The sequence below is a fragment of the Triticum urartu genome, chromosome 5 (genome assembly GCF_003073215.2).
Source record: "Triticum urartu cultivar G1812 chromosome 5, Tu2.1, whole genome shotgun sequence".
Taxonomy (NCBI): domain Eukaryota; kingdom Viridiplantae; phylum Streptophyta; class Magnoliopsida; order Poales; family Poaceae; genus Triticum; species Triticum urartu.
Genome location: NC_053026.1, coordinates 658,971,310 through 658,997,148, shown reverse-complemented (window position 1 = coordinate 658,997,148; position 25,839 = coordinate 658,971,310). Strand labels below are relative to the sequence as shown.

General features: G+C 46.3%; 1 protein-coding gene across 2 annotated transcripts; it reads left to right on the top strand.

Annotated features, from left to right (window-relative positions):
• Nucleotides 1–1,234: 1,234 nt before the first annotated feature.
• On the top strand, nt 1,235–3,048 carry LOC125511683 (molybdate-anion transporter-like). Of its 2 annotated transcripts, none has more exons than XM_048677116.1 (5): nt 1,235–1,717; nt 1,850–2,094; nt 2,197–2,412; nt 2,546–2,660; nt 2,770–3,048. In XM_048677116.1, the coding sequence occupies exons 1-5, from the start codon at nt 1,615–1,617 to the stop codon at nt 2,811–2,813; spliced, it is 723 nt and encodes a 240-aa protein (XP_048533073.1). In that variant the 5' UTR covers nt 1,235–1,614; the 3' UTR covers nt 2,814–3,048. The 2 variants fall into 2 exon arrangements, with proteins under 2 accessions (XP_048533073.1, XP_048533072.1); XM_048677115.1 differs by having other exon boundaries at nt 1,237–1,717; nt 1,845–2,094.
• The last annotated feature ends 22,791 nt before the right edge of the window (nt 3,049–25,839 follow it).

The window sequence follows — 25,839 nt, the reverse complement described above, 5'->3', positions numbered from 1 at the left end:
ACTCCACTCCTGCCACCACTCATCATTAGAGTAGTAGTAACAACCACTCATCATTAGAGTAGTAACTATTTTCTGTATCTTTGTATGTAACCCACCCAAACCAGATGAGATCTACACTACTCCCCAGTGTCACTGTCAATCAAATCAAATCAAATCAAATCAAAATCAACTCAACCCAAACCACTGTGCTAGCTAGCTAGCTGCCTTTGCCTTTAATCCAAAGAAAGAAAGAAAGAAAAAGATTTAACCTTTTGTCTTGTTCTATATCCACAAGGCAAGGCATCAAGCACTCACTAGATTGTGTGTACTACTCCCTCCGTTCCAAAATAGGTTACCCAACTTTGTATTAAAGTTAGTACACAGTTGGGTCATCTCTTTGGAAACGGAGGGAGTAGATCTTTGGAATGTGTCTTGTGTTGAACATCCGTCCTTACTACTACCTACGTAATGCTGCTGCTGCTTATCCCTTCCTATCTACCCCCCTGTCCCAAAATATAAGAACGTTTTTAACACTACACTAGCGTCAAAAACGTTCTTATATTATGGGACGGAGGGAGTATATTTGTCGTGAATAATCTAGTACTAGTGCTGAAGTGAATATGCTGGCTGCACTGGATGTTTGACTGCCAATGCTACAAGCAAGTCCAATATAAATAAATAAAGATGACTACACAAGTGGTGTTAGTTAAATAATTGGAGATTTCACTCACTTTGTCTATGAGTGAGTGCCCAGCAAGAGGAAAGGAAAACCTCACTCACTTTGTCATCATCCATCTCAAAGGAAAAAAGACTGAATGAAATCTTGCCGCCTGCAATCTTAAATGAAATCCACCATGTTTTGTTTTTGTTTCATCAATCAGTCACTTGTCCTTTGTTTGTTGTGTCGGTGGAATGGATTAGATCAGGTGAGGTGAGGTGAGGTCAGGTCATCCTATGGTGGTTGCCGACTTGCCATTGGCATTTATTTAACAGAGCAAGGAAGCATGGCCCTTTCTTTCTCTGGGGCATCAATCTGGGACCTTGTCCTTTTATTCGCCCTCTCTCTCCATGTGCTGTCTCTCTCACTATTAATTAACATAACACTGTGCTCACTGAATTATCCATCCTAACCTAACAAGAGAGAGAGAGAATCCAAGGATAGGATGGATCCTCTAACTACAGTATCTGCAGCATGCATGTGACACTCTATTTAATCCTCTTCTTCTGCCCCTCCCTCCCCTCCCCTCCCCTCCCCTCCCCTCCCCTAATGTAATGTACTAATAGGCCGCAAGTACTATTTTTTGATTAACAACCAACCAGAAATAAATCCTTGTCATCTCCAAATTGCCAAATTATGCATTATTATTATTATTATATCTTGTTGATTTCTACAGTACCTTTTTGCAATGCAACAAGACTAGTAAGTATTATTCACCTTTTTGTTTTGTTTCATGTCATCTTTCACAGAGAGGCTATGACCCGCAGTGGTTGTCAATCACATTCTCAAAGGCTATATTCCTCGGAAATGGTCTCATCGCCATTATAGCCGGGCTGTTTGCAAACCTGCTTGCTGACAACCTGGGCTTTGGTCCTGTGGCTCCTTTCGATGCCGCCGCGTGCTTCCTGGCAATAGGCATGGCTATCATCATGTCCTCCTGGAGTGAAAACTACGGAGATCAATCTGAAGGCAAGGATCTCATGTCTCAGTTCAAGGTTGCCGCCAAGGCAATCGCTTCAGGTATGTATATATGCTGCTTACCATAGCTTCACTTCCTTTATTGGACGGACGGACTGCAACACAACATTACAAGAATTGTTATTCTGACACTAACCATTTATGAATGAATGAATGAATGAATCTTCAGATGAGAAAATCGCATTCAGTCGCTGTTCGAGGGCTCCATGTACACCTTTGTCTTCCTCTGGACTCCAGCCTTGAGCCCAAATGATGAAGACATTCCTCATGGCTTCATATTTGCTACCTTCATGCTGTCGTCTATGCTGGGTAGCTCCATTGCATCACGCCTGTTGGCCCGCAAGATGAAGGTCGAAGGCTATATGCAGATCGTGTTTGCAGTATCAGCCTTCACCCTTCTCCTCCCGGTTGCCACCAGCGTAAGACCATACTTACTCTTCATTTCTTTCTCTGCCTTTCATTCTAGTACGACGATTTCTTCTTACTGATAGCGAATCGTTTTCGCATGTGTGACGTGACAGCTTCTGGTGCCGACGTCTTCAGTGAAAGGAAGCGGCATCTCGTTTGGGGGCTCTCTACAGCTGCTTGGTTTCTGTACCTTTGAGTCGTGCGTCGGCATTTTCTGGCCATCCATCATGAAGATGAGATCTCAGTACATTCCTGAGGAGGCGAGGAGCACCATCATGAACTTCTTCCGCATACCGCTCAACCTGTTTGTCTGTGTGGTGCTCTACAATGTAAGCAAAATGTTCTTCTCCTATCCAAAATATCCACTGATGGTGATCTGTCAGTCAGGATCTTTTGGAAACCATGGCACTGAAACTCCTTTTTACCTAGTAGGAGTAATAAACATGCATGATTATGTTGCAGGTGAATGCTTTCCCTATCACCGTCATGTTTGGCATGTGTTCCATCTTCCTCTTGATGGTGGCAATCTTGCAGAGACGGCTCATGCTTGTCGCTGACCTACACAAGCTATCCACAAGTAACTTGCCTTTCCTTTAATTTGTTCCAGCAGCTATCTTTCCGATCGATGTATGTATCGATTCAGAGTGTCCCTAACTGCTGCTAACAACCATATATACTTACCGCAGAATCACAAGAGATGACTGCGCAAGACGAGCCTCTAAATCCTTGAAAGGCCAACCTGGGTGCTGAATAAGATGGAATTGGGGAAAGCAAAAGATGTTTTGATTGTAATATTTCTTTTTTCTGTAGCCTAGATCACATGGATCGATATTATTATTGGATGGATGGATACACCAAAGCAAGAATTCAGAGGCTGCTGAGTGAATTGGTATAGTCTATTATTATGATTCCTGCTCTTGTTGTTCATCGGGACGGCATTATTTGTGTTGAATACGCTACGAGTATCTTCGTCCAAGCTATATATATATATATATATATATATATATATATATATATATATATATATATGTATTATTACACCAGATAACAATATCTGAGTGAATATCTATCTATTGCCAAAAAGAAAACAAAAAAAGTTTATGTTGTTTTCTGCTTTTTTGCATACTAACACAAATTTCAAACCTTTGAATTTTCATTGTTTTCTAAATTGCTGATGCTTCTTTCATTTATTTAGTAAATGTATGTATGTATGTATGTAATTCTCAATGGAGGTTGTGAACCAATGTACTTGTATCTATCATGGGATGGAAGCGGAAGGCGTGAGCCACACCGGCCGCTGCCAGCTCCGGTGCCGCCCCAGCCCCCACACCTTCTTCACCGTGCCGTCCTTGAGGCTCAACACTCCGACGGCAAGCTGTCGGTCTAGTAGACGCAGCCGGCCCTGAGCTCCTGGTGGACACGCACAGGGACTCGTTCGCCCACACGAACAGCGCCGCGTCTCCGATGTCCTCCGTCTCCTTCCACCTGCCTCCGTCCAGCACATGCACCTTCAAGGACCACGTCCGGCCACACCAGCCCGTCGTCGTCTCCTTCAACTCCTTGAGCACCACCATCAGCCGCCACGAGGTACTTGCGTCGGCGCCACGGTTGGCTGTCCTCATTAGTCAGCCTTGGCGTCTGCTCGGCCTCCAGCGTGAAGGTGCCAACAGGGGTACGGCGGGCCCCTGGTGAAGGGCTCCAGCGTGAACTCCAAGTCCGTGGAGCGCGTGGACGCAGGGGAGCGCGCGCTGCTCGCCGGTCACCGGGTTGACGAGGCGCAGCGCGGCGTCAGCGTCGGCTGTGACGAGCCACCCGCGGGAGGAGCCCATGAAGGCGTGGCCCCGGGAGCGCACGGCGGCGGCGCGGCGGTCGGCGACGGAGAAGAGTGTGGCGGTGTCCGGGGTCCGGCCGGGGATGAGGAGGTACGGCGCCTCGGGCCTGAAGGCGTGGCGCTCGGCGCGGAAGACGGCGGCCAAGGCGAGGCGCTCGGGGAAGGCCAGGCGGGCGTGGATGTTGGCCAGCACATCCGGCGACAGGCTGACGCCGGCGACGGCGGGCTCTGGCTCTGGCTCTGCCTCTGCCTCTGCGTGGTCTGTCGGCATGGCACTGGCACCCCACGGATCGATGGTTTGGGCGGCGGCGGCGGCCTATATTACTCCGTTACTATATTTTTTTTTGAGATGATATCCGATTCTACTACTACTCCTACTTTGACGGCAGTTCAAGCCCTACTCAAATTTTTTATTCTTTTTCTAAAATCAAATACAAATCCAATATAGTAATTACTAAAGTTTATTTATTCAACCTCCAGTTTAGACTAAGGTCAACTATAAATCCCAAAGTTATTTACTAGACTAGACTTCAATTCAAGTCTTATCTGTGCTTGGACTAAATTCAGTTTAAATTTATTTTTCTAAAATCAATTTAACTCCAAAATTTTACTAAGTAAATTTTAAGTTTCCCAATTATATTGCAAAAGGATTTATTCAATTTGAGTTCATGGTTCTAAGGTTATAACCAATTTTAACTTGAACTGAATCCAAATATTACTTTGAATTTCCTAAAGTCAAATAATAATCCAAAAATATTAATAAAGTTCATTTTAAGTTTCTGAACTTAGTTGCAAAAGGAATTATTCCATTTAGGTCTTTTATTTAAAGTCAACTCAAATAGTTCCAAATTTCTTTTAAATTCTGGCATCTACTGGATTCTACCTAAATTCATTTTTTTTAATTATTCAAATTTTATTTTCAGTGAGACCATTTGAAACTTAATTTTACTAAGTTTATTCTGTAAAAGGATTCAATTTAATTGGATTTATAAATTACAAGTTATGCCCAATTTAAATTTAAATTCATTCTGCTTGAATTTGAATTTTATACTATTCAAAGGCTAAATATTTTTGGACTAGCTGAAAGTGTATTTCATAAGTATCGTTCTGCAAAAAGTTCACTAAATTAGCATTCGTAGATAAAAGTTACGATGGTTTGAAGTGCTAGGGGTTTTCTATAAAACTACCAAATAATTCAATTAAACGGAAATTGTTCTGAATAATGTTTTGGATAAGGTGGGACATGTGTCCAGACATGATTGGCCGGTACCGATTTGGTAAGTGAGTGCGTGTGTGAGCTGAGCTATTGGATTGAAACAAACAGATGAGATTAGATCTGGGCCTCACCGGGGTTAGGTCACCGGAGATGTCGCCAGAAAAATGTAGGCACGACGCTGAACGATGGTGCTACACCCTGCGTTCGACAGATTTGGCACTCCAGGGAGTCTTGGGGATGGGGAGGGGCTCGGGTGGACGCGGCTCGATGCGGTGGTGCTGATGGTGGATGAAAGAACATAGTGGTGCCCCCATCTTTGGTTTTGGTAATTGATGACAATCTCTATGGACTAATGGTTGTCTTGAGTTATATTCGTAGGATTTGTCCATAGGCTTTTCTTGAAGTCCATTTGTTGGTTGTGACCAAGGTGTTATTCAAGGAATTATCCAAAGATTGGTCATAAACAAGGCATGATACAAGGTTGATCAAGACTAAGTCAAAGAGTGATTCAAGTTGATCAACACACAAAGTGTAGAAGATATACCAAGCGGGATCAAGTGAGGGCGTGAGGAGATTACGGTGACCCTATTAGAAATATGCCCTAGAGGCAATAATAAAGTGGTTATTATTATATTTCCTTGTTCATGATAATCGTTTATTGTCCATGCTATAATTGTATTGACTGAAAACTCAAATGCATGTGTGGATACATAGACAACAACATGTCCCTAGTAAGCCTTTACCGGACTAGCTCGTTGATCAAAGACGGCTATGGTTTCCTAGTCATAGACATGAGTTTGTTGGGGAACGTAGTAATTTTAAAAAAATTCCTACGCACACACAGGATCATGGTGATGCATAACAACGAGAGGGAAGAGTGTGTCCACGTACCCTCGTAGACCGAAAGCGGAAGCGTTAGCACAACGCGGTTGATGTAGTCGTACGTCTTCACGATCCGACCGATCCGAGTACCGAACGTACGGCACCTCTGAGTTCAGCACACGTTCAGCTCGATGACGTACCTCGAACTCCGAGCTAGCCGAGCTTTGAGGGAGAGTTCTATCAGCATGACGTCGTGGTGATGGTGATGATGATGCTACCAACGCAGGGCTTCGCCTAAGCACCGCTACAATATTATAGAGGTGGAATATGGTGGAGGGGGGCACCGCACACGTCTAAGAGATCAAGAGATCAATTGTTGTGTCTCCAAGGGGTGCCCTCCTCCCCGTATGTAAAGGAGTGGAGGAGGGGGAGGGGGCCGGCCACCCTAGGCGCGCCCCATGAGGAGTCCTACTCCCACCGGGAGTAGGACTCCCCCCTTCCAAGTGGGAGTAGGAGAGGAGAGGGAAGGAGAGAGAGGGGGAAAGGAAAAGGGGGGCGCCGCCCCCTCCTTGTCCAATTCGGACTTGGGGGGGGGGGGAGGAGGGGCGCGCAGCTGCCCTTGGCCGCCCCTCCTCTTCTCCACTAGGGCCCAATAGGCCCATTAGTCTCCCCGGGGGGTTCCGGTAACCCCCCGGTACTCCGGTATGTGTCTGAAACTCCCCGAAACCATTCCGGTGTCCGAACATAGTCGTCCAATATATCGATCTTTATGTCTCGACCATTTCGAGACTCCTCGTCATGTCCGTGATCATATCCGAGACTCCGAACTATCTTCGGTACATCAAAACACAAAACTCATAATACCGATCGTGATCTAACTTTAAGCGTACGGACCCTATGGGTTCGAGAACTATGTAGACATGACCGAGACACGTCTCTGGTCAATAACCAATAGCGGAACCTGGATGCTCATATTGGCTCCTATACATTCTTCGAAGATCTTTATCGGTCAAACCGCATAACAACATACGTTGTTCCCTTTGTCATCGGTATGTTACTTGCCCGAGATTCGATCGTCGGTATCACAATACCTAGTTCAATCTCGTTACCGGCAAGTCTGTTTACTCGTTCCGTAATACATCATCTCACAACTAACTCATTAGTCACAATGCTTGCAAGGCTTATAGTGATGTGCATTAACGAGAGGGCCCAGAGATACCTCTCCGATAATCGGAGTGACAAATCCTAATCTCGAAATACGCCAACCCAACAAGTACCTTCGGAGACACCTGTAGAGCACCTTTATAATCACCCAGTTACGTTGTGACGTTTGGTAGCACACAAAGTGTTCCTCCGGTAAGCGGGAGTTGCATAATCTCATAGTCATAGGAACATGTATAAGTCATGAAGAAAGCAATAGCAACATACTAAACGATCAAGTGCTAAGCTAACGGAATGAGTCAAGTCAATCACATTATTCTCCTAATAATGTGATCCCGTTAATCAAATGACAACTCATGTCCATGGCTAGGAAACTTAACCATCTTTGATTAACGAGCTAGTCAAGTAGAGGCATACTAGTGACACTATGTTTGTCTATGTATTCACACATGTATTATGTTTCTGGTTAATACAATTCTAGCATGAATAATAAACATTTATCATGATATGAGGAAATAAATAATAACTTTATTATTACCTCCAGGGCATATTTCCTTCAGTCTCCCACTTGCACTAGAGTCAATAATCTAGATTACACAGTAATGATTCTAACACCCATGGAGTTTTGGTGCTGATCATGTTTTGCTCGTGGAAGATGCTTAGTCAACGGGTGTGCAAAATTCAGATCCGTATGTATCTTGCAAATCTCTATGTCTCCCACCTGGACTTGGTCCCGGATGGAATTGAAGCGTCTCTTGATGTGCTGGGTCCTCTTGTGAAATCTGGATTCCTTTGCCAAGGCAATTGCACCAGTATGCTCACAGAAGATTTTCATTGGACCCGATGCACTTGGTATGACACCTGGATCGGATATGAACTCCTTCATCCAGACTCCTTCATTTGCTGCTTCCGAAGCAGCTATGTACTCCGCTTCTTACTTAGATCCCGCCATGACGCTTTGTTTAGAACTGCACCAACTGACAGCTCCACCATTCAATGTAAACACGTATCGGGTTTGTGATTTAGAATCGTCCGGATCAGTGTCAAAGCTTGCATCGACGTAACCATTTACGACTAGCTCTTTGTCACCTCCATAAACGAGAAACATATCCTTAGTCCCTTTCAGGTATTTCAGGATGTTCTTGACCGCTGTCCAGTGATCCACTCCTAGATTACTTTGGTACCTGCCTGCTAGGCTAATAGCAAGACACACATCAGGTCTGGTACACATCATTGCATACATGATAAAGCCTATGGCTGAAGCATAGGGAACATCTTTCATTTTCTCTCTATCTTCTGCAGTGGTCGGGCATTGAGTCTGACTCAACTTCACACCTTGTAATACAGGCAAGAACCCTTTCTTTGCTTGATCCATTTTGAACTTTTTCAAAACTTTGTCAAGGTATGTGCTTTGTGAAAGTCCTATCAAGCGTCTTGATCTATCTCTATAGATCTTGATGCCTAATATGTAAGCAACTTCACCGAGGTCTTTCATTGAATTTTTTTATTCAAGTATCCTTTTATGCTATCCAGAAATTCTATATCATTTCCAATCAGTAATATGCCATCCACATATAATATCAGAAATGCTACAGAGCTCCCACTCACTTTATTGTAAATACAGGCTTCTCCAAAAGTCTGTATAAAACCATATGCTTTGATCACACTATCAAAACGTTTGTTCCAACTCGAGAGGCTTACACCAGTCCATAAATGGATCGCTGGAGCTTGCACACTTTGTTAGCTCCCTTTGGATCAACAAAACCTTCTGGTTGCATCATATACAACTCTTCTTCCAGAAATCCATTTAGGAATGCAGTTTTGACATCCATTTGCCAAATTTCATAATCATAAAATGCAGAAATTGCTAACATGATTCGGACAGACTTAAGCATCGCTACGGGTGAGAAAGTCTCAACGTAGTCAATCCCTTGAACTTGTCGAAAACCTTTTGCAACAAGTCGAGCTTTATAGACAGTAACATTACCGTCAGCGTCAGTCTTCTTCTTGAAGATCCACTTATTCTCAATGGCTTGCCGATCATCAGGCAAGTCAACCAAAGTCCATACTTTGTTCTCATACATGGATCCCATCTCAGATTTCATGGCCTCCAGCCATTTTGTCGAATCTGGGCTCACCATCGCTTCTTCATAGTTTGTAGGTTCACCTTGGTCAAGTAACATGACCTCCAGAATAGGATTACCGTACCACTCTGGTGTGGATCTTACTCTGGTTGACCTACGAGGTTCAGTAGTAACTTGATCTGAAGTTTCATGATTGATATCATTAGCTTCCTCACTAATTGGTGTAGGTGTCACAGAAACCGGTTTCTGTGATGAACTACTTTCCAATAAGGGAGCAGGTACAATTACCTCATCAAGTTCTACTTTCCTCCCACTCACTTCTTTCGAGAGAAACTCCTTCTCTAGAAAGGATCCATTCTTAGCAACGAATATCTTGCCTTCGGATCTGTGATAGAAGGTGTACCCAACAGTTTCCATTGGGTACCCTATGAAGATACATTTCTCCGATTTGGGTTCAAGCTTATCAGGTTGAAGTTTTTTCACATAAGCATCGTAGCCCCAAACTTTAAGAAACGACAACTTTGGTTTCTTGCCAAACCACAGTTCATAAGGTGTCGTCTCAACGGATTTTGATGGTGCCCTATTAACGTGAATGCAACTGAGGGAGTCCTGGATTAGGGGGTCTCCGGACAGCCGGACTATATCCTTTAGCCGGACTGTTGGACTATGAAGATACAAGATTGAAGACTTCGTCCCGTGTTCGGATGGGACTCTCCTTGGCGTGGAAGGCAAGCTTGGCAATACGGATATGTAGATCTCCTCCCATTGTAACCGACTCTGTGTAACCCTAGCCCCCTCCGGTGTCTATATAAACCGGAGGGTTTAGTCCGTAGAACAACAATCATACCATAGGCTAGCTTCTAGGGTTTAGCCTCTATGATCTCGTGGTAGATGAACTCTTGTAATACTCATATCATCAAGATCAATCAAGCAGGAAGTAGGGTATTACCTCCATCGAGAGGGCCCGAACCTGGGTAAACATCGGGTCCCCCGCCTCCTGTTACCATCCGCCTTAGACGCACAGTTCGGGACCCCCTACCCGAGATCCACCGGTTTTGACACCGACATTGGTGCTTTCATTGAGAGTTCCATTGTGTCATCACCATAAGGCCTGATGGCTCCTTCGATCATTGGTAACGATGCGGTCCAGGGTGAGGTTTTCCTCCCCGGACAGATCTTCGTATTCGGCTGCTTCGCTCTGCGGGCTAACTCGCTTGGCCATCTGGAGCAGATCGAGAGCTACGCCCCTGGCCACCAGGTCAGGTTTGGGAACTTGAATTACACTGCCGACATCCGCGGAGACTTCATCTTCGACGGATTCGAGCCCATGCCAGGTGCGCCGCACGATCACGACGAGCATAATTTAGCTCTGCCATCGGACAGTGTTCGGGAGATCACACCGGCAACTACTCCGGCCTTCAATCCGGAGCAAATTGCTCCATCCAAGGACGGGTGGATAGACCCCGCCATGGAGACCATACTCTCAGCGGAGATAGAGCCGGATACTGACTTCACCCCACACGAGAGTCGTGATGCCGAACCACTGGATTCATCTCCGGCCACGGACTCCGAGCCGCCTGTGTTGGGGAACGTTGCAGAAAATAAAAATTTTTCTACGGTTTCACCAAGATCCATCTATGAGTTCATCGAGCAACGAGTGATCGGAGTGCATCTACATACCTTTGTAGATCGCGAGCGGAAGCGTTCAAGAGAACGGGGTTGAGGGAGTCGTACTCGTCGTGATCCAAATCACCGGAGATCCTAGCGCTGAACGGACGGCACCTCCGCGTTCAACACACGTACGGTCAGCATGACGTCTCCTCCTTCTTGATCCAGCAAGGGGGGAAGGAGAGGTTGATGAAGATCCAGCAGCACGACGGCGTGGTGGTGGATGCAGCAGTCACCGCAACAGGGCTTCGCCGAGCTTCTGCGAGAGGGAGAGGTGTAGCAGGGGAGAGGGAGGAGCCAAGACTTGGGTGCGGCTGCGCTCCCTCCCCCCTTTATATAGGCCCCCTGGGGGGGGCGTCGGCCCTGGGAGATGGGATCTCCTGGGGGGGGCGGTGGCCAAGGGGGGTGGAGTGCCCCCCAAGGCAAGTGGAGGCGCCCCCACCCTAGGGTTTCCAACCCTAGGCACAGGGGGGCCCAAGGGGGGGGGCGCACCAACCCACTATGGGCTGGTTCCCCTCCCCACTTCAGCCCATGGGGCCCTCCGGGATGGGTGGCCCCACCCGGTGGACCCCCGGGACCCATCCGGTGGTCCCGGTACAATACCGGTGACCCCGAATCTTTCCCGATGGCCGAAACTGCACTTCCTATATATAATTCTTTACCTCCGGACCATTCCGGAACTCCTCGTGACGTCTGGGATCTCATCCGGGACTCCAAACAACTTTCGGATTACTGCATACTCATATCTCTACAACCCTAGCGTCACCGAACCTTAAGTGTGTAGACCCTACGGGTTCGGGAGATATGCAGACATGACCGAGACGCCTCTCCGGCAAATAAACAACAGCGGGATCTGGATACCCATGTTGGCTCCCACATACTCCTCGATAATCTCATCGGATGAACCACGATGTCGAGGATTCAATCAATCCCGTATACAATTCCCTTTGTCAATCGGTATTTTACTTGCCTGAGATTCGATCGTCGGTATCCCAATACCTCGTTCAATCTCGTTACCGGCAAGTCACTTTACTCGTACCGTAATGCATGATCCCGTGACCAAACACTTGGTCACCTTGAGCTCATTATGATGATGCATTACCTAGTGGGCCCAGAGATACCTCTCCGTCACACGGAGTGACAAATCCCAGTCTCGATCCGTGTCAACCCAACAGACACTTTCGGAGATACCCGTAGTATACCTTTATAGTCACCCAGTTACGTTGTGATGTTTGGTACACCCAAAGCACTCCTACGGTATCCGGGAGTTACACGATCTCATGGTCTAAGGAAAAGATACTCGACATTGGAAAAGCTCTAGCAAACGAACTATACGATCTTGTGCTATGCTTAGGATTGGGTCTTGTCCATCACATCATTCTCCTAATGATGTGATCTCGTTATCAATGACATCCAATGTCCATAGTCAGGAAACCATGACTATCTATTGATCAACGAGCTAGTCAACTAGATGCTTACTAGGGACATGTTGGTGTCTATGTATTCACACATGTATTACGATTTCCGGATAACACAATTATAGCATGAATAAAAGACAATTATCATGAACAAGGAAGTATAATAATAATCCTTTTATTATTGCCTCTAGGGCATATTTCCAACAGTCTCCCACTTGCACTAGAGTCAATAATCTAGTTATATTGTGATGAATCGAACACCCATAGAGTTCTGGTGTTGATCATGTTTTGCTCGCAGAAGAGGTTTAGTCAATGGATCTGCGACATTCAGATCCGCATGCACTTTGCAAATTTCTATGTCTCCATCTTGAACATTTTCACGAATGGAGTTGAACCGACGCTTGATGTGTCTGGTCTTCTTGTGAAACCTGGGCTCCTTGGCAAGTGCAATAGCTCCAGTGTTGTCACAGAAGAGTTTGATCGGCCCCGACGCATTGGGTATGACTCCTAGGTCGGTGATGAACTCCTTCACCCAAATTGCTTCATGCGCTGCCTCCGAGGCTGCCATGTACTCCGCTTCACATGTAGATCCCGCCATGACGCTCTGCTTGCAGCTGCACCAGCTTACTGCTCCACCATTCAACATATACACGTATCCGGTTTGTGACTTAGAGTCATCCAGATCTGTGTCGAAGCTAGCGTGGACGTAACCCTTTACGACGAGCTCTTCGTCACCTCCATAAACGAGAAACATGTCCTTAGTCCTTTTCAGGTACTTCAGGATATTCTTGACCGCTGTCCAGTGTTCCTTGCCGGGATTACTTTGGTACCTTCCTACCAAACTTAGGGCAAGGTTTACATCAGGTCTGGTACACAGCATGGCATACATAATAGACCCTATGGCTGGGGCATAGGGGATGACACTCATCTCTTCTATATCTTCTACCGTGGTCGGACATTGAGCTGAGCTCAATTTCACACCTTGCAACACAAGCAAGAACCCCTTCTTAGACTGATCCATATTGAATTTCTTCAATATCTTATCAAGGTATGTGCTTTGTGAAAGACCTATGAGGCGTCTTGATCTATCTCTATAGATCTTGATGCCTAATATATAAGCACCTTCTCCAAGGTCCTTCATTGAAAAACTCTTATTCAAGTAGGCCTTAATGCTGTCCAAAAGTTCTATATCATTTCCCATCAAAAGTATGTCATCTACATATAATATGAGAAATGCTACAGAGCTCCCACTCACTTTCTTGTAAACGCAGGCTTCTCCATAAGTCCGCATAAACCCAAACACTTTGATCATCTCATCAAAGCGAATGTTCCAACTCCGAGATGCTTGCACCAGCCCATAAATGGATCGCTGGAGCTTGCATACCTTGTTAGCATTCTTAGGGTCGACAAAACCTTCCGGCTGCATCATATACAGTTCTTCCTTAAGATAACCGTTAAGGAATGCCGTTTTGACGTCCATTTGCCATATCTCATAATCATAGTATGCGGCAATTGCTAACATAATTCGGACGGACTTCAGCTTCGCTACGGGAGAGAAATTCTCATCATAGTCAACCCCTTGAACTTGCCGATAACCCTTAGCAACAAGTCGAGCTTTATAGATGGTAACATTACCATCCGCGTCCGTCTTCTTCTTAAATATCCATTTGTTTTCTATCGCTCGCCGATCATCGGGCAAGTCTGTCAAAGTCCATACTTTGTTTTCATACATGGATCCTATCTCGGATTGCATGGCTTCAAGCCATTTGTTGGAATCTGGGCCCGCCATCGCTTCTTCATAGTTCGAAGGTTCACCGTTGTCTAACAACATGATTTCCAGGACAGGGTTGCCATACCACTCTGGTGTGGAACGTGTCCTTGTGGACCTACGAAGTTCAGTAGCAACTTGATTCGAAGTACCTTGATCATCATCATTAATTTCCTCTCCAGTGGATGTAGGCACCACAGGAACATTTTCCTGAGCTGCACTACTTTCCGGTTCAAGAGGTAGTACTTCATCGAGTTCTACTGTAACACCCCGGATGTAACTTTCCCTATTTGTACTCCAACTCTTGCCGTTTCCGGCACTAATTTATATTTATTTCTCGGGTTCGGGTCTTTGTCTCCGTGTGTTGTTTTCGTTTTCATGCATCTCATATCATGTCATCATGTGCATTGCATTTGCATACGTGTTCATCTCATGCATTCGAGCATTTTCCCCGTTGTCCGTTTTGCATTCCGGCGCTTCGTTCTCCTCCGGTGGTCAATTCTAGCTTTCTTTCGTGTGTGGGGATTAAACATTTCCGGATTGGACCGAGACATGTCATGCGGCCTTGGTTTACTACCGGTAGACCGCCTGTCAAGTTTCGTATCATTTGGACTTCGTTTGATACTCCAACGGTTAACCGAGGGACCGAAAAGGCCTCGTGTGTGTTGCAGCCCAACACCCCTCCAATTTGGCCCAAAACCCACCAATCTTTGCTCCATCATCTAGATCGTTCGACCACGAACGCGTGGCTGAAAACCGCACCTCATTTGGACTCTCCTACCTCCACTTATGCCTATAAATAGCCCCCTCCATTTTTCGGATCATCTCCTCCCATGAAACCCTAGATCCACCCCTCGCGCCCGCCGGAAAAATTCCCCGCCGACGGACACGTCTGAATCGCCACCCCGCCGCCACTTGTTGCCACGCCATTGGCCCGCGCCGCCGCGCCCACATCGCCGCTCCCGCCGGCCCGCAGGCCCGAGGCGGGCCCTCCCCCGCGCCTCGTCGGGCCCGAGGAGCCTCGCCCCGCGCCGCCCGTCTTCCCCGGCCCCGGGCGCCGAAGCTCGCCGCCTCCGCGGGCGACCTCGCCGGAGCCCGCACCGGCCGACCCCGGCCGCCCTTCGCCCGCCTCGCCGGAGCCCGCACCGGCCGACCCCGGCCGCCGCCGCCGCCGTCCTCGCCGGATCCGGCCGGCCCCGCCGTCCTCCTCCTCCTCCCCATGCATGTCCGGCTTCTTCCTCTCCGGCAAGACTCCGGCGTGAACAGTGAAATCCGGCAAACTCCGTTATCCGTGCCGATCCAGATCTGGATCCCGAACGGTTGACTTTTTGCTCAGAAACCCTAATTTTTATGCCTACTTTGACCTGCCGTAACTTTGCATCCGTAGCTCCGATTTGGGCATATAGTATATCAAAATGTTCGCCTCGACGAGTACATCATTTCATTCCATTGCATCATTTTCATTTGAGTTCATATTGATGCCCAAAATGCTGTTAGAAGGAGGCTTGGTGAGTTAATTGTAAGATCTGCTAGTTCATCTTAGACTTTTGTCTTTTTTGTCATGATTATTGTGTGCATGCTATGCCTGTGAGTCCTTCATATGTTTTGTTATGGATTTTGTCTTCTTTCTAGAGGTGCAACCCATGCATTTTTAGGATGTGTGTGGTGACTTGTGCAAGCTTGCAAAGTGAGGCACCCGGAAAATCTGTTTTCAGGGACTTAGTAGTTTTCACTAAGTCTGGGATTATTTAGTTCATAATGCCATATGTTCAGCTTGTTTCCTAGTGATCCTTGCCTCTTTTGAGGATGATCAGTAAAGGAGTTTTGTTAATCATGTTATGTTCTATCCATATATGTCTTTACTTGCAATTATGGAGCACCATAGCTTGAGTCAATCGAGCTCTACTTTTGCTTCGTGGTGAATCTGGGCAGATCGTCAACTCGTTTGCGATTTTGCCGATGTTATTGTAGTTGATGTTTGCATGCTATGCCATTGTTCTTGCCATGTCTAGCTAGAATTTTGTACCTTCTTAATGGATGTATGTCTGCCTTGCCATGACTTGGACCGTGGTGAGTGCATCGAGCTCGTTTACATGCCTTCGTGAGTTATATTTCAGCATGTCTCAGTTTTCACTAAGTCTGAAAACTGATTGTGTTTTTGCTATGTTCATGAGCCCGTTAGTATATTTTGTGAACCCTTTTGGCCCCATGTCACTTTGGGTCTTTTGTTAAGCTTGTTGAGTAGCTCCATGCCATGTTCTTACTTGTCTTAATCAGGTCATGTATCATGTTGTTTTGCTGCTCCGAAGAGGGCTTCGTGATCTGAAATTTCAGACAAGTGTTAATTTCACTAAGTCTGAGATCTGTTTTGCATTTGCGTTTTTGACATGCTTGTTTGAACCTCATAATGGATGAATTGGCCGAGGCTCAGTGCTAGTCTTTTGTTAAGCATCTTGTGTGCATCCCTGCCATGTATTTTGTTGTCATGTTTGGTGGCTGTAGCATGTTCATCTCATTGCATTTAGATGCCTACTTGCTGTAAATTCCAGACCGGTGTCATTCTTAAAACGCTTGCCATTTCCAAACCGTAACTCCGATTCCGGCGTTCTTTATATCGTTTTCAAGCGATTTCATCTCATATTTCCAGTGGCACCCTTGGAATTCCAAGTTGAGGCCAGGTTCATGCATTTCCTGTCATATCTTGCATTTTGCATCCCGCGTCACATCCCGCATAGCATATCATCATTTCATCATATTGCTTGGTCTTGCACGTGGTTGATTGTATCCTTGTTGCTTGTTTGTATTGTTGGGTAGATCCAGGAGACGAGTTCGCTAACGAGGAGCCCGTTGAGTTCGCTTGTGAGGATCCAGTCAACTCTGACAACTGTGCAGGCAAGATGATCATACCCTCGGAATCACTACTATCTTTGCTATGCTAGTTTGCTCGCTCTTTTGCTATGCCAATGCTGCGATGCCTAACTTTTGCTTGTCAGCCTTCCAATTGCCATGTCAAACCTCTAACCCACCTTGTCCTAGCAAACCGTTGATTGGCTATGTTACCGCTTTGCTCAGCCCCTCTTGTAGCGTTGCTAGTTGCAGGTGAAGATTGGAGGCCGTTCCTTGTTGGAACATCTTTTATTTACTTGTTGGGATATCATTATATTGCCATGATTATCTTAATGCATCTATATACTTGGTGAAGGGTGGAAGGCTCGGCCTCTCGCCTAGTGTTTTGTTCCACTCTTACCGCCCTAGGTTCCGTCATATCGGTGTTATGTTCCCGGATTTTGCGTTCCTTACGCGGTTGGGTTATAATGGGAACCCCTTGATACTTCGCCTTGATTAAAGCTTTTCCGGCAATGCCCAACCTTGGTTTTACCATTCGCCACCTATCCTCCTTTTCCCTTGGGTTACCGGAGCCCAAGGGTCATCTTGTTTTAACCCCCCCGGGCCAGTGCTCCCTCTGAGTGTTGGTCCGAATCGGGCAGCCTGCGGGGCCACCTCAGGGAAACTTGAGGGTTGGTTTTACTCGTAGCTTGACCTATCTGAGTGTGCCCTGAGAACGAGATATGTGCAGCTCCTATCGGGATTTGTCGGCACATTCAGGCGGTGTTGCTGGACTTGTTTTAACCTGTCGAAGTGTCTTGAGTTACCGAGATACCGAGTCTGATCGGAACGTCTTGGGAGGAGGTCTATTCCTTCGTTGACCGTGAGAGCTTGTCATGGGCTAAGTTGGGACTCCCCTGCAGGGATTGAACTTTCGAAAGCCATGCCCGCGGTTATGGGCAGATGGGAATTTGTTAATGTCCGGTTGTAGATAACTTGAATTAAACTTAATTAAAATGAATCAACCGTGTGTGTTACCGTGATGGCCCCTTTCCGGCGGAGTCCGAGAAGTGGACACGGTGTTGGAGTTATGCTTGCGCAGGTTGTTCTTCTAGATTCTTGCTCGCGCTTTGCCTCCTCTTCTCACTCTCTTTTGCGTATAAGATAGCCACCATATATGCTAGTCGCTTGCTGCAGCTCCACATATATTTGCCTTATCCTTCCTATAAGCTTAAATAGTCTTGATCGCGAGGGTGCGAGATTGCTGAGTCCCCGTGGCTCACAGATACTATAATTCCAGATGCAGGTCCAGGTGATTTCGCTCCAGGTGACGAGTACGAGCTCAAGTGGGAGTTCGACAAGGACTCTCAGCGTTATTATGTTTCCTTTCCCGATGATCAGTAGTGGTGCCTAGTTGGGGTTCGATTCAGGGCCTTGTCGCATGTTGGGTTTTCTTCTATTTGGGCACCGTAGTCGGGCCATGAGTGTTTGTATGATGGATGTTATTTATGTACTTTGATGTGACGTGGCGAGTGTAAGCCAACTATGTTCTCCCCCTTTTATTATATATTACATGGGATGTTGTAATGATTGCCTGACTTGCGACATTGCTTTCAATGCGGTTATGTCTCTAAGTCGTGCCTCGACACGTGGGAGCTATAGCCGCATCGAGGGCGTTACATCTACTTTCCTCCCACTTACTCCTTTCGAGAGAAAATCTTTTTCCAGAAAGGATCTGTTCTTGGCAACAAAGATCTTGCCTTCGGATCTAAGGTAGAAGGTATACCCAATGGTTTCCTTAGGGTATCCTATGAAGACGCATTTTTCCGACTTGGGTTCGAGCTTTTCAGGTTGAAGTTTCTTGACATAAGCATCGCATCCCCAAACTTTTAGAAACGACAGCTTAGGTTTCTTCCCAAACCATAATTCATACGGTGTCGTCTCAACGGATTTAGACGGTGCCCTATTTAAAGTGAATGTAGCTGTCTCTAGAGCGTATCCCCAAAATGATAGCGGTAAATCAGTAAGAGACATCATAGATCGCACCATATCCAATAGAGTGCGATTACGACGTTCGGACACACCGTTACGTTGAGGTGTTCCAGGCGGCGTGAGTTGTGAAACGATTCCACATTTCCTTAAGTGTGTGCCAAATTCGTGACTTAAATATTCTCCTCCACGATCTGATCGTAAGAACTTTATTTTTCGGTCACGTTGATTCTCTACCTCATTCTGAAATTCCTTGAACTTTTCAAAGGTCTCAGACTTGTGTTTCATCAAGTAGACATACCCATATCTACTCAAGTCATCAGTGAGAGTGAGAACATAACGATATCCTCCGCGAGCCTCAACGCTCATTGGACCGCACACATCAGTATGTATGATTTCCAATAAGCTGATTGCTCGCTCCATTGTTCCGGAGAACGGAGTCTTGGTCATTTTGCCCATGAGGCATGGTTCGCATGTGTCAAATGATTCATAATCGTGAGACTCTAAAAGTCCATCAGCATGGAGCTTCTTCATGCGCTTTACACCAATGTGACCAAGGCGGCAGTGCCACAAGTATGTGGGACTATCGTTATCAACTTTACATCTTTTGCTATTCACATTATGAATATGTGTAACATCACGTTCGAGATTCATTAAGAATAAACCATTGACCATCGGAGCATGACCATAAAACATATCTCTCATATAAATAGAACAACCATTATTCTCGGATTTAAATGAGTAGCCATCTCGTATTAAACGAGATCCGGATACAATGTTCATGCTCAAACTTGGCACTAAATAACAATTATTGAGGTTTAAAACTAATCCCGTAGGTAAATGTAGAGGTAGCATGCTGACGGCGATCACATCGACCTTGGAACCATTCCCGACGCGCATCGTCACCTCGTCCTTCGCCAGTCTCCGCTTATTCCGCAGCTCCTGCTTTGAGTTACAAATATGAGCAACGGCACCGGTATCAAATACCCAGGAGCTACTACGAGCACTGGTAAGGTACACATCAATTACATGTATATCACATATACCTTTAGTGTTGCCGGCCTTCTTGTCCGCTAAGTATTTGGGGCAGTTCCGCTTCCAGTGACCCTTCCCTTTGCAATAAAAGCACTCAGTCTCAGGCTTGGGTCCATTCTTTGACTTCTTCCCGGCAACTGGCTTACCGGGCGCGGAAACATCCTTGCCGTCCTTCTTGAAGTTCTTCTTACCCTTGCCTTTCTTGAACTTGGTGGTTTTATTGACCATCAACACTTGATGTTCCTTCTTGATTTCTACCTCCGCTGATTTCAGCATTGAAAATACTTCAGGAATGGTCTTTTCCATCCCCTGCATATTGTAGTTCATCACAAAGCTCTTGTAGCTAGGTGGGAGCGACTGAAGGATTCTGTCAATGACCGCCTCGTCTGGGAGGTTAATGTCCAGCTTGGACAAGCGGTTGTGCAACCCAGACATCTTGAGTATGTGCTCACTGACAGAACTATTTTCCTCCATCTTACAACTGTAGAACTTGTCGGAGACTTCATATCTCTCGACCCGGGCATGATCTTGGAAAACCATTTTCAGCTCTTCGAACATCTCATATGCTCCGTGTTGCTCAAAACGCTTTTGGAGCCCCGGTTCTAAGCTGTAAAGCATGCCGCACTGAACGAGGGAGTAATCATCAGCACGCTGCTGCCAAGCGTTCATAACGTCTTGGTTCTCTGGGATGGGTGCTTCACCTAGCGGTGCTTCTAGGACATATTGTTTCCTGGCAGCTATGAGGATGATCCTCAGGTTCCGGACCCAGTCCGTATAGTTGCTGCCATCATCTTTCAGCTTGGTTTTCTCTAGGAACGCGTTGAAGTTCATGTTGACATGAGCGTTGGCCATTTGATCTACAAGACATTTATGCAAAGTTTTTTAGACTAAGTTCATGATAATTAAGTTCATCTAATCAAATTATTTAATGAACTCCCACTTAGATTAGACATCCCTCTAGTCATCTAAGTGAAACATGATCCGACTCGACTAGGCCGTGTCCGATCATCACGTGAGACGGACTAGTCATCATCGGTGAACATCTCCATGTTGATCGTATCTTTCATACGACTCATGTTCGACCTTTCGGTCTCTTGTGTTCCGAGGCCATGTCTGTACATGCTAGGCTCGTCAAGTTAACCTAAGTGTTTGCATGTGTAAATCTGTCTTACACCCGTTGTATGTGAACGTTGGAATCTATCACACCCGATCATCATGTGGTGCTTCGAAACAACGAACTGTCGCAACGGTGCACAGTTAGGGGGAACACTTTCTTGAAATTATTATGAGGGATCATCTTATTTACTACCGTTGTTCTAAGTAAACAAGATGCAAAAACATGATAAACATGACATGCAATCAAATAATAGTGACATGATATGGCCAATATCATATAGCTCCTTTGATCTCCATCTTGGGGCTCCATGATCATCTTGTCACCGGCATGACACCATGATCTCCAACATCATGATCTCCATCATCGTGTCTCCATGAAGTTGCTCGCCAACTATTACTTCTACTACTATGGCTAACACGTTTAGCAATAAAGTAAAGTAATTTACATGGCGTTTCTCAATGACACGCAGGTCATACAAAAATAAAGACAACTCCTATGGCTCCTGCCGGTTGTCATACTCATCGACATGCAAGTCGTGATTCCTATTACAAGAACATGATCTCATACATCACATATATATCATTCATCATTCATCACAACTTTGGCCACATCACATCACAAAACACTTGCTGCAAAAACAAGTTAGACGTCCTCTAATTGTTGTTGCAAGTTTTATGTGGCTGCAATAGGGTTCTAACAAGAACGTTTTCTTACCTACGTGAAAGCCACAACGTGATTTGTCAACTTCTATTTACCCTTCATAAGGACCCTTTTCATCGAATCCGCTCCAACTAAAGTGGGAGAGACAGACACCCGCTAGCCACCTTATGCAACTAGTGCATGTCAGTCGGTGGAACCTGTCTCACGTAAGCATACGTGTAAGGTCGGTCCGGGCCGCTTCATCTCACAATACCGCTGAAGCAAAATAAGACTAGTAGCGGCAAGAAAGTTGACAACATCTACGCCCACAACAAATTGTGTTCTACTCGTGCAAAGAGAACTACGCATAGACCTAGCTCTGATACCACTGTTGGGGAACGTTGCAGAAAATAAAAAATTTTCTACGGTTTCACCAAGATCCATCCATGAGTTCATCTAGCAACGAGTGATCGGAGTGCATCTACATACCTTTGTATATCGCGAGCGGAAGCGTTCAAGAGAACGGGGTTGAGGGAGTCGTACTCGTCGTGATCCAAATCACCGGAGATCCTAGCGCCGAACGGACGGCACCTCCGCGTTCAACACACGTACGGTCAGCATGATGTCTCCTCCTTCTTGATCCAGCAAGGGGGGAAGGAGAGGTTGATGAAGATCCAGCAGCATGACGGCGTGGTGGTGGATGCAGCAGTCACCGCAACAGGGCTTCGTCGAGCTTCTGCGAGAGGGAGAGGTGTAGCAGGGGAGAGGGAGGCGCCAAGACTTGGGTGCGGCTGCGCTCCCTCCCCCCTTTATATAGGCCCCCTGGGGGGCGTCGGCCCTGGGAGATGGGATCTCCTGGGGGGGGGGGCGGTGGCCAAGGGGGGTGGAGTGCCCCCCAAGGCAAGTGGAGGCGCCCCCCACCCTAGGGTTTCCAACCCTAGGCACAGGGGGGCCCAAGGGGGGGCGCACCAACCCACTATGGACTGGTTCCCCTCCCCACTTCAGCCCATGGGGCCCTCCGGGATGGGTGGCCCCACCCGGTGGACCCCCGGGACCCATCCGGTGGTCCCGGTACAATACCGGTGACCCCGAATCTTTCCCGATGGCCGAAACTGCACTTCCTATATATAATTCTTTACCTCCGGACCATTCCGGAACTCCTCGTGATGTCCGGGATCTCATCCGGGACTCCAAACAACTTTCGGATTACTGCATACTCATATCTCTACAACCCTAGCGTCACCGAACCTTAAGTGTGTAGACCCTACGGGTTCGGGAGATATGCAGACATGACCGAGACGCCTCTCTGGCAAATAAACAACAGCGGGATCTGGATACCCATGTTGGCTCCCACATACTCCTCGATAATCTCATCAGATGAACCACGATGTCGAGGATTCAATCAATCCCGTATACAATTCCCTTTGTCAATCGGTATTTTACTTGCCTGAGATTCGATCGTCGGTATCCCAATACCTCGTTCAATCTCGTTACCGGCAAGTCACTTTACTCGTACCGTAATGCATGATCCCGTGACCAAACACTTGGTCACCTTGAGCTCATTATGATGATGCATTACCTAGTGGGCCCAGAGATACCTCTCCGTCACACGGAGTGACAAATCCCAGTCTCGATCCGTGTCAACCCAACAGACACTTTCGGAGATACCCGTAGTATACCTTTATAGTCACCCAGTTACGTTGTGACGTTTGGTACACCCAAAGCACTCCTACGGTATCCGGGAGTTACACGATCTCATGGTCTAAGGAAAAGATACTCGACATTGGAAAAGCTCTAGCAAACGAACTATACGATCTTGTGCTATGCTTAGGATTGGGTCTTGTCCATCACATCATTCTCCTAATGATGTGATCTCGTTATCAATGACATCCAATGTCCATAGTCAGGAAACCATGACTATCTATTGATCAACGAGCTAGTCAACTAGATGCTTACTAGGGACATGTTGGTGTCTATGTATTCACACATGTATTACGATTTCCGGATAACACAATTATAGCATGAATAAAAGACAATTATCATGAACAAGGAAATATAATAATAATCCTTTTATTATTGCCTCTAGGGCATATTTCCAATAGTCTCCTACTTGCACTAGAGTCAATAATCTAGTTATATTGTGATGAATCGAAGGTGTGGGTGAAAAGAGTAAATCATTGTCCCTTTATAAGGGCAGAAGAGGCAATGTGCCTCCCCACTCCCCTGGTAAAACCTCTTATTTCCCAAGCGCCGTAATTGATGGCGCGGCTAGGTTACCCACATCCGTATTGATGAGAATCCCGTGATAAGGGGACACGATCTCTTCTTCGACAAGACGTGCCAAGGAAACCGCCTCGCGATATGTGCGGTAGCTGGTTGAGAAAAACGGCTCGAATAATAACCAGACTGTTGTGTGGTGTCATGCTGCGAAATACGTCGGCAGATTAGATTTGTGGAAATATTTGTTGGGGAACATAGTAATTTCAAATTTTTTCCTACGCACACGCAAGATCATGGTGATGCATAGCAACGAGAGGGGAGAGTGTGATCTACGTACCCTTGTAGACCGACAGTGGAAGCGTTATGAAAACGCGGTTGATGTAGTCGTACGTCTTCACGGCCCGACCGATCAATCACCGAAACTACGGCACCTCCGAGTTCTAGCACACGTTCAGCTCGATGACGATCCCCGGACTCCGATCCAGCAAAGTGTCGGGGAAGAGTTCCGTCAGCACGACGGCGTGGTGACGATCTTGATGCCCATATTGGCTCCTACATATTCTACGAAGATCTTTACCGGTCAGACCGCATAACAACATACGTTGTTCCCTTTGTCATCGGTATGTTACTTGCATGAGATTCGATCGTCGGTATCCAATACCTAGTTCAATCTCATTACCGGCAAGTCTCTTTACTCGTTCCGTAATACATCATCCCGCAACTAACTCATTAGTTGCAATGCTTGCAAGGCTTAAGTGATGTGCATTACCGAGAGGGCCCAGAGATACCTCTCCGACATTCGGAGTGACAAATCCTAATCTCGAAATACGCCAACCCAACATGTACCTTTGGAGACACCTGTAGAGCTCCTTTATAATCACCCAGTTACGTTGTGACGTTTGGTAGCACACAAAGTGTTCCTCCGGTAAACGGGAGTTGCATAATCTCATAGTCATAGGAACATGTATAAGTCATGAAGAAAGCAATAGCAACATAGTAAACGATCGGGTGCTAAGCTAATGGAATGGGTCATGTCAATCAGATCATTCAACTAATGATGTGATCCCGTTAATCAAATAACAACTCTTTGTCCATGATTAGGAAACATAACCATCTTTGATTAACGAGCTAGTCAAGTAGAGGCATACTAGTGACATTCTGTTTGTCTATGTATTCACACATGTATTATGTTTCCGGTTAATACAATTCTAGCATGAATAATAAACATTTATCATGATATAAGGAAATAAATAATAACTTTATTATTGCCTCTAGGGCATATTTCCTTCAATATTATTCTCTCTACGGTGGTATGTGGAATTTGTTTTGCAAAGCCGGACACTATCCTTGTGTTCAAAATCTTCTATGGAGTATTCGGAGGAGGAACCCGCCTTGCAATGCCGAAGACAATCTGCGCGCCGGATTCATCGTCATTGAAGCCTGGTTCAGGGGCTACTGAGGGAGTCCTGGATTAGGGGGTCTCCGAACAGCCAGACTATATCCTTTGGCCAGACTGTTGGACTATGAAGATACAAGATTGAAGACTTCATCCCGTGTCCGGATGGGACTCTCCTTGGCATGGAAGGCAAGTTTGGCAATACGGATATGTAGATCTCCTCCCATTGTAACCGACTCTGTGTAACCCTAGCCCCCTCCAGTGTCTATATAAACTGGAGGGTTTAGTCCGTAGAACAACAATCATACCATAGGCTAGCTTCTAGGGTTTAGCCTCTATGATCTCGTGGTAGATCAACTCTTGTAATACTCATATCATCAAGATCAATCAAGCAGGAAGTAGGATATTACCTCCATCGAGAGGGCCCGAACCTGGGTAAACATCGTGTCCCCCGCCTCCTGTTACCATCCGCCTTAGACGCATAGTTCGGGACCCCCAACCCGAGATCCGCCGGTTTTGACACCGACAACAGTCGTCTCTAAAGCATAACCCCAAAACGATAGCGA

Bases quoted from the DNA above. Each gene is read 5' to 3' on its own strand.
- LOC125511683 (XM_048677116.1), top strand. From the start codon at position 1,615: ATGGCTATCATCATGTCCTCCTGGAGTGAAAACTACGGAGATCAATCT. The intron at 1,718-1,849 runs GTATGTATATAT...TCTTCAGATGAG, and splicing joins CGCCAAGGCAATCGCTTCAG to AAAATCGCATTCAGTCGCTG. The intron at 2,095-2,196 runs GTAAGACCATAC...GTGACGTGACAG, and splicing joins TCCTCCCGGTTGCCACCAGC to CTTCTGGTGCCGACGTCTTC.